This window comes from Prionailurus bengalensis, chromosome B2 (genome assembly GCF_016509475.1).
Source record: "Prionailurus bengalensis isolate Pbe53 chromosome B2, Fcat_Pben_1.1_paternal_pri, whole genome shotgun sequence".
Taxonomy (NCBI): domain Eukaryota; kingdom Metazoa; phylum Chordata; class Mammalia; order Carnivora; family Felidae; genus Prionailurus; species Prionailurus bengalensis.
The window spans coordinates 141,612,857-141,627,629 of NC_057349.1; the positions used below are offsets into that span (position 1 = coordinate 141,612,857).

The 14,773-nt window shown below is 43.6% G+C and overlaps 1 protein-coding gene across 13 annotated transcripts in view; it reads left to right on the top strand.

Annotated features, from left to right (window-relative positions):
- ARID1B (AT-rich interaction domain 1B) overlaps positions 1–14,773 on the top strand; it is a 449,892-nt gene that overhangs the window by 402,717 nt on the left and 32,402 nt on the right. For 6 of the 13 annotated variants that reach the window (XM_043592659.1, XM_043592665.1, XM_043592663.1 and 3 more), the window contains 3 exons: positions 4,934–5,079; positions 12,546–12,655; positions 13,387–13,545. In XM_043592659.1, the coding sequence (XP_043448594.1) occupies positions 4,934–5,079; positions 12,546–12,655; positions 13,387–13,545 (415 nt within the window). The remainder of the gene's footprint in view (positions 1–4,933; positions 5,080–12,545; positions 12,656–13,386; positions 13,546–14,773) is intronic. The other 7 variants (XM_043592660.1, XM_043592666.1, XM_043592662.1 and 4 more) reach the window with 3 other exon arrangements.

The window sequence follows — 14,773 nt, forward strand, 5'->3', positions numbered from 1 at the left end:
CACCTACACTGACAGTCCATACAGAGGAGGGCGTGTGTATGTGGCAGTCATATGCTTTCCAATTTTGAACATAACTCAGGAGTGATATTTTCAGTGGCTCAGTTAGAACCCTTGCACAGAGCTTCTCTCCAGGTGGCTTGCCCCTGGGGCTGAAATGACATGGTTTCACTCGTGTGGTGCCTGTTTCCAGACTATTTCTTCTGTCTGTCCCGACCCTTCTCCAAAGAGCTGTATCGGGAATCCATTCATTTTCAAGATACACATTTCACACTTCCCCATCTGCCACTGTTGAGAAAAAATAGTGGTGATTGCTAAGACAGTATGGCCTAAATATTCTTTTAAAGCACCGAAACCATATACAGATCTTATTTTAAATTGTATTGTAGTTGACTTTAAAACAAGGTGTTTAGGAGTATGTGGTTACTCTTTATAGGATTTCATACTGGTATGTTTAACTGCTTTCTATCTTCTCAGTGAACCATTGGAAACGGTCACTTTAAAGTTGGTGTTTGCTTCTGGGTTTGTTTTTTTTCTTCCCTAGAGCCAGCTCTTTGTTGGCAGATGAATGTGTAATGTTTGAGAAATTTCCAAAGTGAATAAAAGGAAAATCTATGATAATGTATATAATATATAATAACATATATATATATTACTTGTGTCCGTGTGAAGACTGAGAAGCAGGAGTGAGGAGTGCTTTCGGGAAATGCCTCCGTAGGCTCCAGTTTTGAACTATCCTCATTATAATAACCTGGCCTTTGTCATAGGATGACAGATCTCAAACACTTCCATCCAGGCCCAACCAGAGACCCATCGATCTAAATAACGTTCCTCCAGTGATTGTGCGGGTCCCCGTGTTTAAATAACAGCGCCCCACCTCAGACTTTGACTTTGCAAAGGCATAAGGGAACAGGGCCTTGTCACAGAAGACCAGGCCTGGGTAAGCGGTGGCCCCCTTGGTCAGCCCTGATCTGGACGCACCGCCTCCCACTCAGTGCGGCCCAGGCGCTACACCCAGTAGCTACGTTAGCAGCACAACAGCAACTAAACATTACTTTCAAATGTTAGTCGAGTCCCCCCAACCCCCCGGGCCTTATTGGGCATTTATTGCCACAACTATCACAGGTTAGGAACGGGCCGCATCAGGGGACCGCAGTAATTTGGGAGGAAAACCACCTGAGCCTGTCGTCCCGTAATAGACAGCCCAGGAATTCACACACCCACAGGTCAAGGAAGGGCACTTTGCTCGTCCGGGCCCAGCTTACATCTTGGTAGGCTTTTACGTGGAAAATGTTTCCTTCGTTTCAGTTTGTAGTTTCGCCTGTTTTTGTTTTGTTGTTCTTGGTCCGTTTTGAAAAAGAGAATGTCTGGTGATTTACTTCTTGGCTCTCCTCATTCCATTTGGAGCATTGCAAACGGTGCCGTGGTCAGAAAGGGATTTAGAAGCCGGTGAGTGCCGCCTCTGGAAAGGGCCCAACTTCTTTGGAGGTCTTTGTGGTCCGAGTGACGGTAGTCAGCCCAACCAAATAAGCTTTTTGTCGCGAGCCCCCAGAAATCCTCTCATACTAGCAACACCGTGATAAGTTGGAGCTCTCGGCTTAGTCAGGCGGCCATGTTGTGTTTTCTTCCACAAAACAAAATTGTCTCAATTTCCAAAAAGTCAGCAGAAAGCTCTTTTTAGTATTAAGCTCATCTTGCTCGTTGAAAATTACCAATAATCCTGGCAGTAGTTTCCAAAGCAGTGATGAATTGGATTTCTTCTATGATGATGAAAGACCGGCTTTCTCCCCCATTTAGACAGGTGGCCAGATGCCGCGCTCATGGCCGCGCATGCCCTGCATTGCTGGGAAGACTCGCATCTTTGTCGGCCACTTCCCTACTTGGATCCGTAAGAGGCGTGCAGCACTCTGGATAAACTCGTTCCTAGAAGCAGGTGTCCCGGAAACCTGGGGAAAAGCACCATTTTTATTTGTCAGCGTTCTATAACCCCAGATGAATACAGTAGACAGGAAGGTATACAGTGGGCTCTGTGTGCCTGTGTACTTTGCACTTGGAGAAAGAAATACAGGACACTGATCTGAAAGCAGGCCTGAGGAATTCTGTTTCTGACGCTTCCTAGCTGTGTGTCCTTAAGCAGGTGATTTAATCTCTCTGATCCCTATTTTCTTCCTTTGTATGTGAGCATAATTCCACCTACCTTCCTCCAGGTAATTTAAAAAGTTAAATGTATAAAATGCCTAGAAATTGTGCCCGGCACATTTATAATTACCTAGTAAAGTATGAACATTATTATTGTTATTGGTCCCTCCATGGCCACATGCAAACACTGAGGCCCAGAGACTGAAGGAGATTTGCTCCCAGATCCCAGTGACAGTGGAAGGTGTGACTGGTGGCAGAGTCAAGACCTGTGGCATTTTGACCAGACTTTTCAAACTGCAGGCATGATTTCATTGAGGACCATTATACACAGCAGCTGACATCCAACACACCGACCTCAAAATCCTTAATTTGTTTTGTTACTTTAAGGGTTTGTTTGTTTAACTTCTCCTGCACACCTTCATCATCTTATGGTGGCTGCAGATGGGCCGTGCAGACTTGGGAGAAATCCTAGATTAGGATTACAAGGAGCCTCTGAGGTCATTACTTCATTTAACCACCTGCCTGGTGGGTTTCATATTCGGATTCTCTTTGCACCTGAGTTATAAGCAGGTGTGCTTAAAGGACCATGTGTTTCATGCACATGTTAGTCACACCACATGTGAAACTGAATTTGGAAAAAGCCTGTTTACAATGGTAAAAATGTTCTCTCTCGGTTTATTTAACAAGTACTTTCTGCAGTAGCTGTCTGTTGCTCCTTTGCTCCTCTCAGAATTGCCTAGAAGACCCCAGGCATGGACATAAATTGTTGCCATACACAAAAGAAAAGTGCAGAGGGTTGTCAGAGGCAGAGTCTGGGGAAGGCAGAGCTCCCAGGTGGGGGAGACAGGGCAGCCTTCACAAAGGAGGCAGCCCCTGAAACGATCTTGATGGACGATGGACGGGTCACCATTGGCTGAGACTTGAAAGCTGTCTTCAGAAAACCCAACCTGTTCCTGAGTTAAGGATGCTCTTCAGGTGACTAACCTGCTAACAAATTGGGAGAGCAGTCCCAGCAGGTGCCACAGGGACATGAACGTGAAACTGTTTTTGTTTGAATGAAAACACCCCAGAAGGGAACCTCAGCCGTCTGAGTTAATGCCGGCAATCTCCACGCTGATGTTAAGACCCGAACCGTACAGGAATATGTTTATGGCTGCCGGGCAATGTATTTATGAGTATTTGACGACCTGGAGGTTAATCAGAAGCCATTGGATGATCTCAGATACATTCTTAATGAACTGCAGTGGGTATTATCATCCTGATTCAGCAGTCTGTAGTATTCAAAGTGGCACTTGAGTGAGCTCAGAATTCAAGGCTGAAGTAACATTCCTTTCTCCCAGAGCCACACTCACACCGTTAGTCTCTCAGCCCGCTAGAATGTTCTTTCCAAGCTATCATCGAGTGCCAGTTTAGAATAGTTTGTGTGATATTTAAAAGGAAGAAAAGCACTCAAACCTTTGATACTTTGAATTTTCAAGTGGACCATGTTTGAACTTTTTCTACAAGCCAGAAAGTTGAATCCACTGAAGACTGCTACACAAAAAGATTGTATATTGTGTTTTTCTGAAAATGACTTAGGTTAAGCTTTGAAAGGATCTCTTTAAACATATTTTACCATTACACACAAAAAGCCATCAAATGACGACTTAATGGAGGTGCAGGGGCTTAAAATCATAACTCACTTGGAGTAGATGAGCAAGTGTGGATTTTTACGCCTCTTACTAGTTTTACTCCCGAGAGAAAACACCAGTAAATGAAAGTTTGAAAAGTTTTCTCCAGGTGAACTATTTACATAGGAGAAGCTTGGGTACACCAGTGGGTGGCGTCTTTCCCAGATTTTGCCACATCGCCATCACCTGTCTTGTCACCTTGTGGTTTCCCCGCGAGCATTAAACCAGCGTGCCATCCAAACCTCCCCTTCCCCAGGCCCGGGCCCAGCAGAGAAATACCCTTGCACCACAGTTGTCTCCTTCAGACGCAGAAATACCCTTGGCCTCTTGCAAGAGTGAGAAGTTTGTCTTTCATAGAGCAGACACACAAAACTAGTGAAACCAAGTCACCAAAACTTTAGGTTCGTGAGTCTGCGTCGCAGTCAGGGAGGGGTGACCCGGAGCCTTTTAGGGACACTTTCAGCCAGTCTAAGCTCCCTTCCTTCCTGTCGCAAGAAATCCTACAAAAAGAAGCGGGAGTCTGAGGTTTACTGTGTGATGTCAATATGGGGAAATGGGTGTGTTTTTAATAGTACCTAATTTCAGAACCTTGAATAATCAGGTTGAAGCGTTTAGAAATGCTTTCTCCTATATTCATTATATCAGAAAACTTAGGTCAAAGGAAAAAAAATTTAAGTAACATTCCCACACTGCCCATTTGATTTTCATCCCTTGACTCCTGGTTTTTGATACGAGGATACTAACTACTTAATGCCAATAAAGAGTCAAATCTTTTTTAAATGTTAGAAGTTAATTTTGCTTGCTTTTGTAATTCCTGTTCTTATTTCAAGTTCCCCCTTTCTTGCTTATATTCCTCTATAGAAATCATAACGTGGAACACTTGACGTGACTTAAAATGTATAATTTACTTGTGGAATCTATATTATTTGGAATTTTTACACAGTGTTTTAAGTCATTACTTAGCAAGAGTTCAGCCTCTCTGTCCAGGAAATCAATTATTTTAAGCAAACACGGAAAACAGCAGCCCCACCCCTTGCATATGTGCATTATGAGAAATGACCCCCGGGATAGAGTGTTGCCCGCGTGCACGGTCAGTACATGTATACCTGTGCTCTCTCTTCACACAGGCAAGGCAGTTTCCCGGGCATGAACCAGAGTGGACTTATGGCTTCCAGCTCTCCCTACAGCCAGCCCGTCAACAACAGCTCTGGGCTCATGAACACCCAGGCACCCCCCTACAGCATGGCGCCCAATATGGTGAACAGCTCAACAGGTAACCGAGGCGGCTCTGTGCCCTGAGCGCTGCCCCCCCACCCCCAACCCTTTCCCTCTTTTCCTCTTAGGGCTGCACCGGTGAATGTGCAGAGACAACAGCAATGGAATCACTGGGTGAAAAGGGGGGAAAAGTCCACTTTTCTGCGCCTGGAAACTTGCTCAACCTATGTAACTGCTGTTAAGAGTTGAGGGTCACATTATGTTTTATGTGAATTCTTTTTCCGCGCTCTGTTTTTGCAACGTGTGGACGTATTCTTAAGTGTCGCTGGGGTTGCTTGCTCACTGCATACACCATGTTCTTTTTGTCTTTGGGTATCATTCAAAGCATTAAGAGATCCCAATGACAGAGTGGATCCTCCATTCGGTAGTGACGGTGCTGAACACTTAAGAACCATATTTCAGGGGCAGAACAAGGGGGTTTGAAGTACTTTTTCACCTTGAAATGTATGTGTGGAAATAGTTGTTCCTTAAGTGCTATTTGCAGATTGTCTCCATTGAGGAATCGTATACAGTTTTGTTTAATGCGCTGTTTTAAAATTTGTGTCACGTTTAATTGTTTCAACCCACTTTGTGATGCCAACAACTGCGTTCTTACCAAATCCCATCTGATTGGTGCAGTAAGAGTACTCTCTCAGTTTGTGGAAGTGTTGAAAATGTCTAAACCTGGGCAAACCGTCTGTGTCCTTGGATTGCTTAGACCCTGAATCACCTCCTCAAGCCCCAACTACCCAGCAGTGAGCGCTACTCTCTACATGAGGAAACGCTGTGGATCGCAATTGACCTGTTCCTTTCTAGCACCGATTAGAGTGGTGACCACTGTTCGGGTAGCATTCTCTCCTTTGGTCAACACAGAGCTTTGTGTAGCCAGTCGTGTGTGTCCTGCACTGTTTCATGACGCATTCAAAAAGCACTGTGGAGTTAGAGGCTTGGCTTTCTCTTACGACCTTTTTTCATCTCCTCTGCCTCTTGCCACCTTGCTGACCTGTCCATCTTTGAAAGGCCACCCCAGGAGCTATTGTTTCTTTGTCCGGCCGAGCAGACAGCTAGAGGCTGGGCTGGCATCCTGGCCAAGCTTCTGAGGGGTTGGCTTCTCAGGTCTAATTTAACAGGGCCATTCCCTGATTACGTCTCTTTAAAAGCATGCGGGAGAGGGGAAAAAAAGAGAAACTAGTGGAGAAAATGAAGGTTTTTAAATAAACAGAACAGCCCTTCCTGATACCGGTCATTCATCCCAGCGAGGGGGATGTTTTTACATTCGAGACGAAAGGGGAAGGCTCTTGAACAGTCTGTTAGCCAGAAGCTTCCCTTCCCTTCTCAGCACTGTCCCAGGTAACAGCGTATTTGGGTTATGACATTATGTGTTTTGTCTGGCTTGCTGAAATAAAATTACTTCAGAGCATTGAAACTACACAATAAATTTTCACCTACTATTAGCAATACTCATTTTCCCCCTTTTCCTTTGGCCCCGAGAGCCACAAAAATAACCAACCACAAACAGATGGCACGGTGCCCTGCCTAAGAAGATTTATGTGTTCCTAAGGAATAGCCAATTTAATGGAGATTCACAGAGAGGGTTTCTATTTATTATTATTATTATTATTATTCAGATAATTCAGAGGAAAACTGTTCGACAAAAGGCCGTTTATCCTCACACACTTTTGTATGGGCTAAGTAGTAGTTTTGTATCACATGGTATATTTGGAGATATTGAATTTTTAATAACTTAAGTATTTATCAAATTTTCCTCTACACATTTATGTGATTTTTTTTTTTTTCCAGCTCGGTTAAGTCCAATGCAGCCTGATAGAAAGTAGTCATCTAGCACATCCAAGGAATAGGGATGATTTAGCCTCTACTGCGTATCTGTTGATAGGCACACGTCAGTCCGCTCTCACTGTGTTACAATCTCGGAGGGAAACGAGAACGACAGGGGAACCCAGAACGTTACCGAGTGGCTCCTGACGGGTTTTGGTCGGAAGGTGGGCTCTTGACTTTCCTAGAGTTGGGCCAAAAAAAGGCTGTGGTCAGCATCACATCACTCTACTTGGTCTGGGCTCGTGCATATCAGTTGCCGGTGATAACGGCAAAGCATTTCCTCTACCGAAGGACCCTTTCGGAGAAAGTGAAGATGACACCCACAGTGTCCAGGGCTGGGCGTGGGACTGGCCGAGCTTCCGTTAGCAGCTTATGCGGCAGACGTTCCGGCACCCTCTTTGCGGAGTTCGAGCCGTTGTGCTGTAGACAGTGTACAGGGCCAAAAACAGTCTCCCTGTGTAGTGACAAATTGTTACAGGCTTCAGTGAGCAAGTAATTATTCAAATGGAGTCAGTGTGAGTATGAATGTGACAACTATTTCTTCATTTTAAAATGCAGGGGAGGTGGGGTGGTAAGCAGTGGGGGGATTTGTTCCCTCTAAAGGAGCTTTTAAAAAAAAACTATTCACATTAAAAGATTAGAATTATGTAATGCTATGGGCAAAATTATAAATCACGTATAGCCTTGTGAAATACACCCTTTTATATGATACTTGCGTTACTGGTTATATGATACTTGTGTCTCATTTTATAATATTCATTAGTCATATACTTGTCTTTGTATAAGCCATCATCTTAAAGAAGACATCTAAATTCCAGAAAATGTATCTACCATCTGTCGTTCTAAGTTTGCCTCCCTGGAAGTCGCTCTGCAGAATGTAGGACATTTCCATCAGTATAACCTACAGATAGCAGATGAACAGCCACACACTGCTGTTATCAGGCCTTCCTATTGTACAAGAGCCCCGGCAGATTCCAGATCTTCCTGCCCACCTAGCGCTGCTCAGTACCAAATGCGATATCCTGTTGCCGCTCTACCGGGATGGGGCACACTAGCTCCGTTAGCCCTCCCAAGGAAAAAGAGGCGAGCTCACTAGCACGGTATTGACAGCCTCTTTCAGCGTTCCCAAAAGTCAGGAACCACCTATCACCTGGAATGTTTGTTAAAACTACAGATTACGGCAGCCCAACCGGAATTTCTGAGGATGGTCCGGGAGTCTGGATTCCTAACAGACTCCGCAGGTGTTTTTCACATGTGCGTGCTAAAGCTTACGAGCCACCCATTTAGGGGTATTTTGCTCAGCAATCTCTCCGCTAAACTGCTGCCAGCTTTGTGTGGCATTGGCTGTTTACCAGATAATTTGCTGTTTTGAAATTTAAAAGAAAAATTATAAAACTCTGCCCGGAATATAAACCTACCAGATGGATAGGTGTTTTCTGTCTCGAGACGTTAGGGTCCTTCACTAAAGAAGTTTGGGGTATTTCACACCATTGCTGGCTGTCGGTTGTCTAAGTAGTTTATAAAGATCGTCGGGTTTTTTGTTCGCTTGCTTGCACGAAGTTAGTGACTTTAGGTGAATTGCTGTCCTCCCTCCCCACCCCACCCCCAAAGATGTAAAAGGTATATTAAATTATGAAAACCATATCTCTTCGAGTGGGGAGAAAATGCACCCCGGGATTATGCCAAGTACGTTGGTGGTTCTGGACTTCACATGCAGCTGGGGCTTTCTTGAGAGCATCGCTCTAGCTCACTGCAGACAGGAGCTGCTTTCCTTGAAGCAGTGCCGCGTAGCAAGCATACTTACTGGTTTTGCTCCGGTCGCGTGTTTCCTTGGGCTGGCTGGGATGGAGAGAGGCCGCAGATGGAAATGCTGGGGGTGTGCATCTCACATACACTGCCGCCGTGGAGGTACATCGGCATAGACGGGTGTCCGCAGATTTCCTCAAGGCCTCGCCGATCCAGTCAGAGAGAAGGGTTTCTCCTGAGCTTTTCTCACATCCTCTGTATGTGTTATGTTAACGGCGGTCTTTCTGTATTAGCCACGTGTGAAAATGGTCCTGAATATCTGCAGACGTACACACGCAGGTAGGCCCTTCAGTGCTTTCAGAAACAAGGAAAAAATATTTTGTGGGGCATGGTGTATTGTTTACCATGAAAAGAACAAGCCGTGTGTGTGTTTCTGGTCCCGTTTCCCCATCTTCTGGGAGTGATTTTGTCGCCTTGTAGGGAGACTAAGTGAAGGAAGCTGAGAGAGTAAGAATGAATGTTTGAGTTCAGTTTTGCTCACACCATATGTTCTTCGTGTTCCTTTTGAATATATTAAATCCAGGGTGGAGTGACTGCCTCAGGACCTTGACCCGCACTTACTTTAAGAAATCATTCTAGCTCTTAAATTTCGGTGGTGAAGCCAGAGGCTAGTGCTCGAAATGTATTTACGGTGCTCACACGGCTCTTCTGTGGTCACGGATCCTTTACTGCCCCTTTTTATGCCTGAACTTTCCATACTGGATTACTGATGTCAATGGGAGAAAGAACAGGGCCTTGATTTAACACATCCTTACAATGGTGGTGGTCTTTCTCTTCTGGGAAAGGAGAAAAAAATAGTGCCCCTGGAGTGTCATCGCCCTGGGAGGCATATAGCTCTTTGCAGTGATTCATTGAGAATTCTGGTAAGAAGTCAAAAAGTAAGCATTTCAACAAAAGGAACAGTAAAAGCCACAGTAAGGAAAGACCTTATGATCCATTTACTAAAATAAAATTTGCAATGTAAGGCAGGAGGACTAAATAAAACTGTTACTTTAAACCCTCTCCTTATTTGTCTCTCAAGATAATAACACAGTGTAACTTTTGACAGTTTTTACATTTGCATACCCTAAATGCCCATTTAAGAATATATAACAGAGAATGAAGAAATTTAGGGAATTTCAAACCAACAGATATGCTTAAATTCATCTAAGTCTGATTGTTATTTTTTTAATGTTCTTTTAAATATTTGTTTTTGAGAGAGAGAGCGTGTGTGCACGTGCACGGGGGTGGGGCAGAGAGAGAGAAAAGGAATCCCAAGCAGGCTCCCCACTGTTAAGCACAGAGCCCGACGCAGGGCTTGATCCCACCAGCCAACCATGAGATCATGACCTGAGCCGAAATCAAGAGTCAGACGCTTAGGGCGCCTGGGCGGGTCGTTAAGCATGCGACTCAGGTCATGGTCTCCCGGTCAGTGAGTTCGAGCCCCACATCGGGCTCTGTGCTGACAGCTCAGAGCCCGGAGCCTGCTTCGGATTCTGTGTCTCCCTCTGTCTCTGCCCCTCCCCCGCTTGCGCTCTGTCTCTCTCCCAAAAGCAAATAAACATTAAAAAAATACATTAAAAACAAAAAGAGTCGGACGCTTAGCTGACCGAGCCACCCAGGCACCCCGAGTCTGATTTTTAAATCAGTGTTAATTATTATCATTAATTATGATAATACATATCGTCCCACTTCTTTAGGCTTAAAAAAATGTTTTGTGTATGTTAACACATTTCATGCACGAAGAAGAATATCACTGTTTTCTGTCTTTCAACAGTAATATTTAGGCATAATTTATTACAAATACTAACAGAACTATCCGTTAGAACCTTTGAAGATACAGGCCTTAACTGGAGCCGCGTGTCCGTGACTTTGCCACCTCCCCAGGATGGTGTGGCTGTCGTTCCTTGGAACCCACTCTGAATAAGTAGCAAGGACGTGTGGACTTTCATAAAGAAGCTCCTCTTTCCGCACGCCTCCTGCTCTTCCATTCTGTTCTTCTAAAAAGAGTGTTTCTTAATGTACAGATTTACTAATTCCTACAGCGCTAGACCCCAGAGAGAAAACGGCACGAAAGCAGCCCACAGCTCGGAGCAAGGCGGTCTGGTGTAATCTCTCTCAGCTGCTTTTCTGAGGTTTCACACATTCACAAAAATAACAGCATTTTTAGCTGATCCCAATAGATTTTTCTCTGCAGCTGCATCCCTTGAAAAAGCTTTTTGTTCCAGTTCTTAAAGTCTAAGTATTGAAAGTAATTTGGAAAAAAAAAAAAAAAAGGAAAGAAAGAAAGAAAGAAAAACATCCCAATTATGATTTGTGTGTGTGGTGATGACTTCAAGGGCTGACTGGCTGCAAATGGGCTCGGGAGCACAAGCCAGTGCGCCCGCGGAGAAGACGGGCGCTTCCCGGGGCATCCGTGGGCGCGCCACCGTGCTCACGGGCACGTGGTGGGGTCGGCTTTTTTGGCAGGACCTCTGGTCTCAACCTGCAGAGATGCTAACGATATTAGCAAATTAGCACCACAAAGCTTGCCAGCTAATTCGCCAGAGCCCTGCTCACTCTCTCTCTGCTGTAATTAAAACTAATTATTTTCTAAAACATAGTAATACATGAATATGTGCAATAATCATTTTGTAGTGGGCAATCTGTAGAGCCTTTTTTAACGCTTCTTTTTTTTTTTTTTTTTTTGGCACTTTATGCAACATGTGCACTGCCTTGGTTGAGCCAGCATTTTCGTTTGCAGAATGTAGAATGGGTCCTGTTCATAAAACCTCAGGTTTACTTTATTTTGAAATAGGAATGTTTTCTGGCTTTCACTCATTTACAAGGCTCATAATTCTCTCCACTCGCCCTTGTCTGTTTCCAACTCTCCTCACACATCTGTTTGTGTCGCACTCCCGGCCCAGTGTTGTGCAGATGGTTTTCACAGTGGGGTTCTGTAGAAATTCAGCTGTTATTCCCTGGACGTCTACACTGATTCCCTACTGTAGCCTTGTGCTTCCTTTAAAAAGAAATCTGAACCCGTATTTTTAGCTTGAAAACGTCTATCCGTATGGGTAATAAATGCGTCTAAATCAGTTGTTCCTCGGAGAACCTTTCAATCTAAAGCCTGGATGAACTTGGTAGAATTTCTGAGCCTAGAGATGGAGAGTGAGTTTTGCCAGGGAGCGTAGAGTTGACTCTTGGGCTGCTGGGCATTTGAGCTGCTGCTGGGGATTGATAAGTGCACGTACGGTCCCAGACTGAAAGAAAAGCAGCCCCACTGCAAACTAATTAGAAATCCTTTCCTTCGAAAAGAACTTTTGATTATTGTTTTTGAAGTCATTTGTTACGATTGTTTTCCATCGTTGCAGACCAGGCCACATGGAATAGATAAGATTTTCAAATGAAACCATATAAAATGTCAAATGAATTTGCCAACTATAGACTATGTAAACTTAGGAAATTAAGAAAGCACAACATCCTCTAGTCACCAGGTAGAAAATACACACATCCACTCTTTCCTTTCAACACCCGATGAGCAGTTGAAACATTGGACTTCTTTCCACTTGTCACCTACTCCGTTAAATAACGCTGTAATCATTTTGAGAAGATAACGTTGATACGAGTTGACTTTCCGTGGTGGGGTGTTGAATAAATGATTGCATTTGTGTTTTTTCTTTTTAAGTTAAAAAAGGACCACCAGAATATCGTGCTGTCTAGATGTCAGAAACGAGTGTGCTCTGAGTTACGATTTCTTTTTTCTTTTCTTCCTTCAAGGGAAATGCAAGTGCCCCACGCATCACTCAGTAACTTGTGTTAGCAGGAGCCCAGCCTGACGAATCACATGTATAATCCTAAACTCTTTCTCCTGTTTTCGATTAGCATCTATGGGTCTTGCAGATATGATGTCTCCTGGCGAATCCAAATTGCCCCTGCCTCTCAAAGCAGACGGTAAAGAAGAAGGCACTCCACAGCCCGAGAGCAAGTCGAAGGTATTTCCTTTCTCCTCTGCACGCGGTGTGGGGTCTGCCTCGCTGAAGCTGCCATGTTGTTCTGTAGTCACGGTGTTGGCCTACACTTTCGTCGCCATTTTCTTCTCTTCTGCATGCCTCCATTTTGTGCACCACGTTTGTAGTTTTCTTTCCTTTCCCCACCCCCCCCCTTCATGGTGTGGATCTGAAAGTTACTAGTTCTTACGGCATTTAACTCCTGGCTGTGGGAGGGGGGAGGAGGGACGAGACCCACCTGAGAGAAACGCTTCGGGGGTGGGGAGAAGTAAGGGGCCTTGCCTGGTTTTGACACTTGCAGCCATTTTCTCTGCCTTCAGTTTATAGCTTCCTGTTTTGGCCGCCTCAGCAACAACAACATACTTAATATTTTGCTTTCCTGCCTTATTTGATAAATAAGGTGAACAGCTTTTTTTTTTTTTTCTTTCTTTCTTTCATAAGGGGTAACCCATGCTTAGCATTCCGTGTCAGCTTGAAGTAAGCATGGTGGCTTAGTGGCCTTCTCCGGCATCCGGCGAACTGACCAAATTCTACTAATTAAGAATGTTGTGCTAATACCTTTATATGTGTGTGTCTTTGTGTGTTTGTTCGTACATGTCTTTATATATATCCATTATATATAAAAATCAGTCTGTTAAACTGGATGTGCTTTTTGTTATTTTAAATAAAGTTTGCCCTACCTTTGTCATTTTTTTTTTTTTATTCCTCTACCACAGGATAGCTACAGCTCTCAGGGTATATCTCAGCCCCCAACCCCCGGCAACCTGCCAGTCCCTTCCCCAATGTCCCCCAGCTCTGCTAGCATCTCCTCATTTCATGGAGATGAAAGCGATAGCATTAGCAGCCCAGGCTGGCCAAAGACTCCATCAAGCCCTGTAAGTGGCTCTGGTTTTTTGTGGTTTTCGTTTTTTTTTTTTTGTTTTTGTTTTTGTTTTTTGGGGGTTTTTTGATAATTAAGTAATTCTACTTTAATGCTTGCTGATTGATTTGTTTTATAAGACTTTTTCTTCATAATTTATCCATGAAAGGGTTTGCTTTGTGATTGTAGCAGTAACAAAATGAGTAAAGTTTGTGCAAATCTGTAGAAGTTGATTTCTGGTAATGAAACCGCTGTTATAAAGAAGCACCTCGATATGAAGCATGTGATTGTGTTACCGGGTCCAAACTCCTTCACCCAGTGACTTTGTTCAAATGTCTGATCCGTTGTGCACTTACAGAAGATCTTTAAAACGAGTTACTTCTCCATTTACATGGAAACTAATAGCAGCCAAGGAGTAAATGACAAGTTTGGCCTTTGGCCTAAATCTTTCATGGGCTGTTGTATCTGAAACATCTTATTGCAAAACTGCCTACCTGAAAATAGAGATGTGACACTCTGGGCACGGGTTAACACGATATCAGCCCTACTTTGTTTCGTTCCACCCGTCAGAAATTAACAGCAAAGCTGTAGAAATGTTCCTGCAAGTGAATATTTGGAAGGCTACTTTTAGAATAATATTATGTACCTGCATTAGAATGAATGGAGATAGAAAAATTACATCCTGCACAAGACTGCTGATAATCTGGAAATTAAGTGTTGATTTCCTTGTGATATAGAGAAAACAAAAACGGTGGTGTGCATATAAGGGAATTTTTTTAGTCTTAATGTTCTTCTGTCCATAGAGCTCGGTCTTTATTTTCCTACTGAAGAAATTAATTCTGTGCCATTAAAAAAAAAAAAAAAAAGAATAAAATGGCACTGTAGTAACCTTTATTTTACATTCATATAGGGAATCAAAAGATCTGTTTAAAAAAAAAAAAGCCTTAACATGCAATTACTTGCCAAGAAGGCTTAATTAACACGCTAATTTTTGTTAAGACGACGTATTGAAGAGTACAGCTCAGGAAAAGCGAGTTGGAGGGAAGAAGTCTCTATGTGCAGAATCTGGCAATCTAGTCAAAACCCCAAAAGGAGGCTGCTATTAATTATCCATTCACTGGTTTAAACAGATAGAACTGAAGGTTTGAAGGGTTGGTGGTTCCAGTAAATGTTTGTAAAATTCATGTGGAGCTCTAGCATAACCAGCATTTTCCTTTTCAGAGGAAGAAAGGGCAATATTCGCT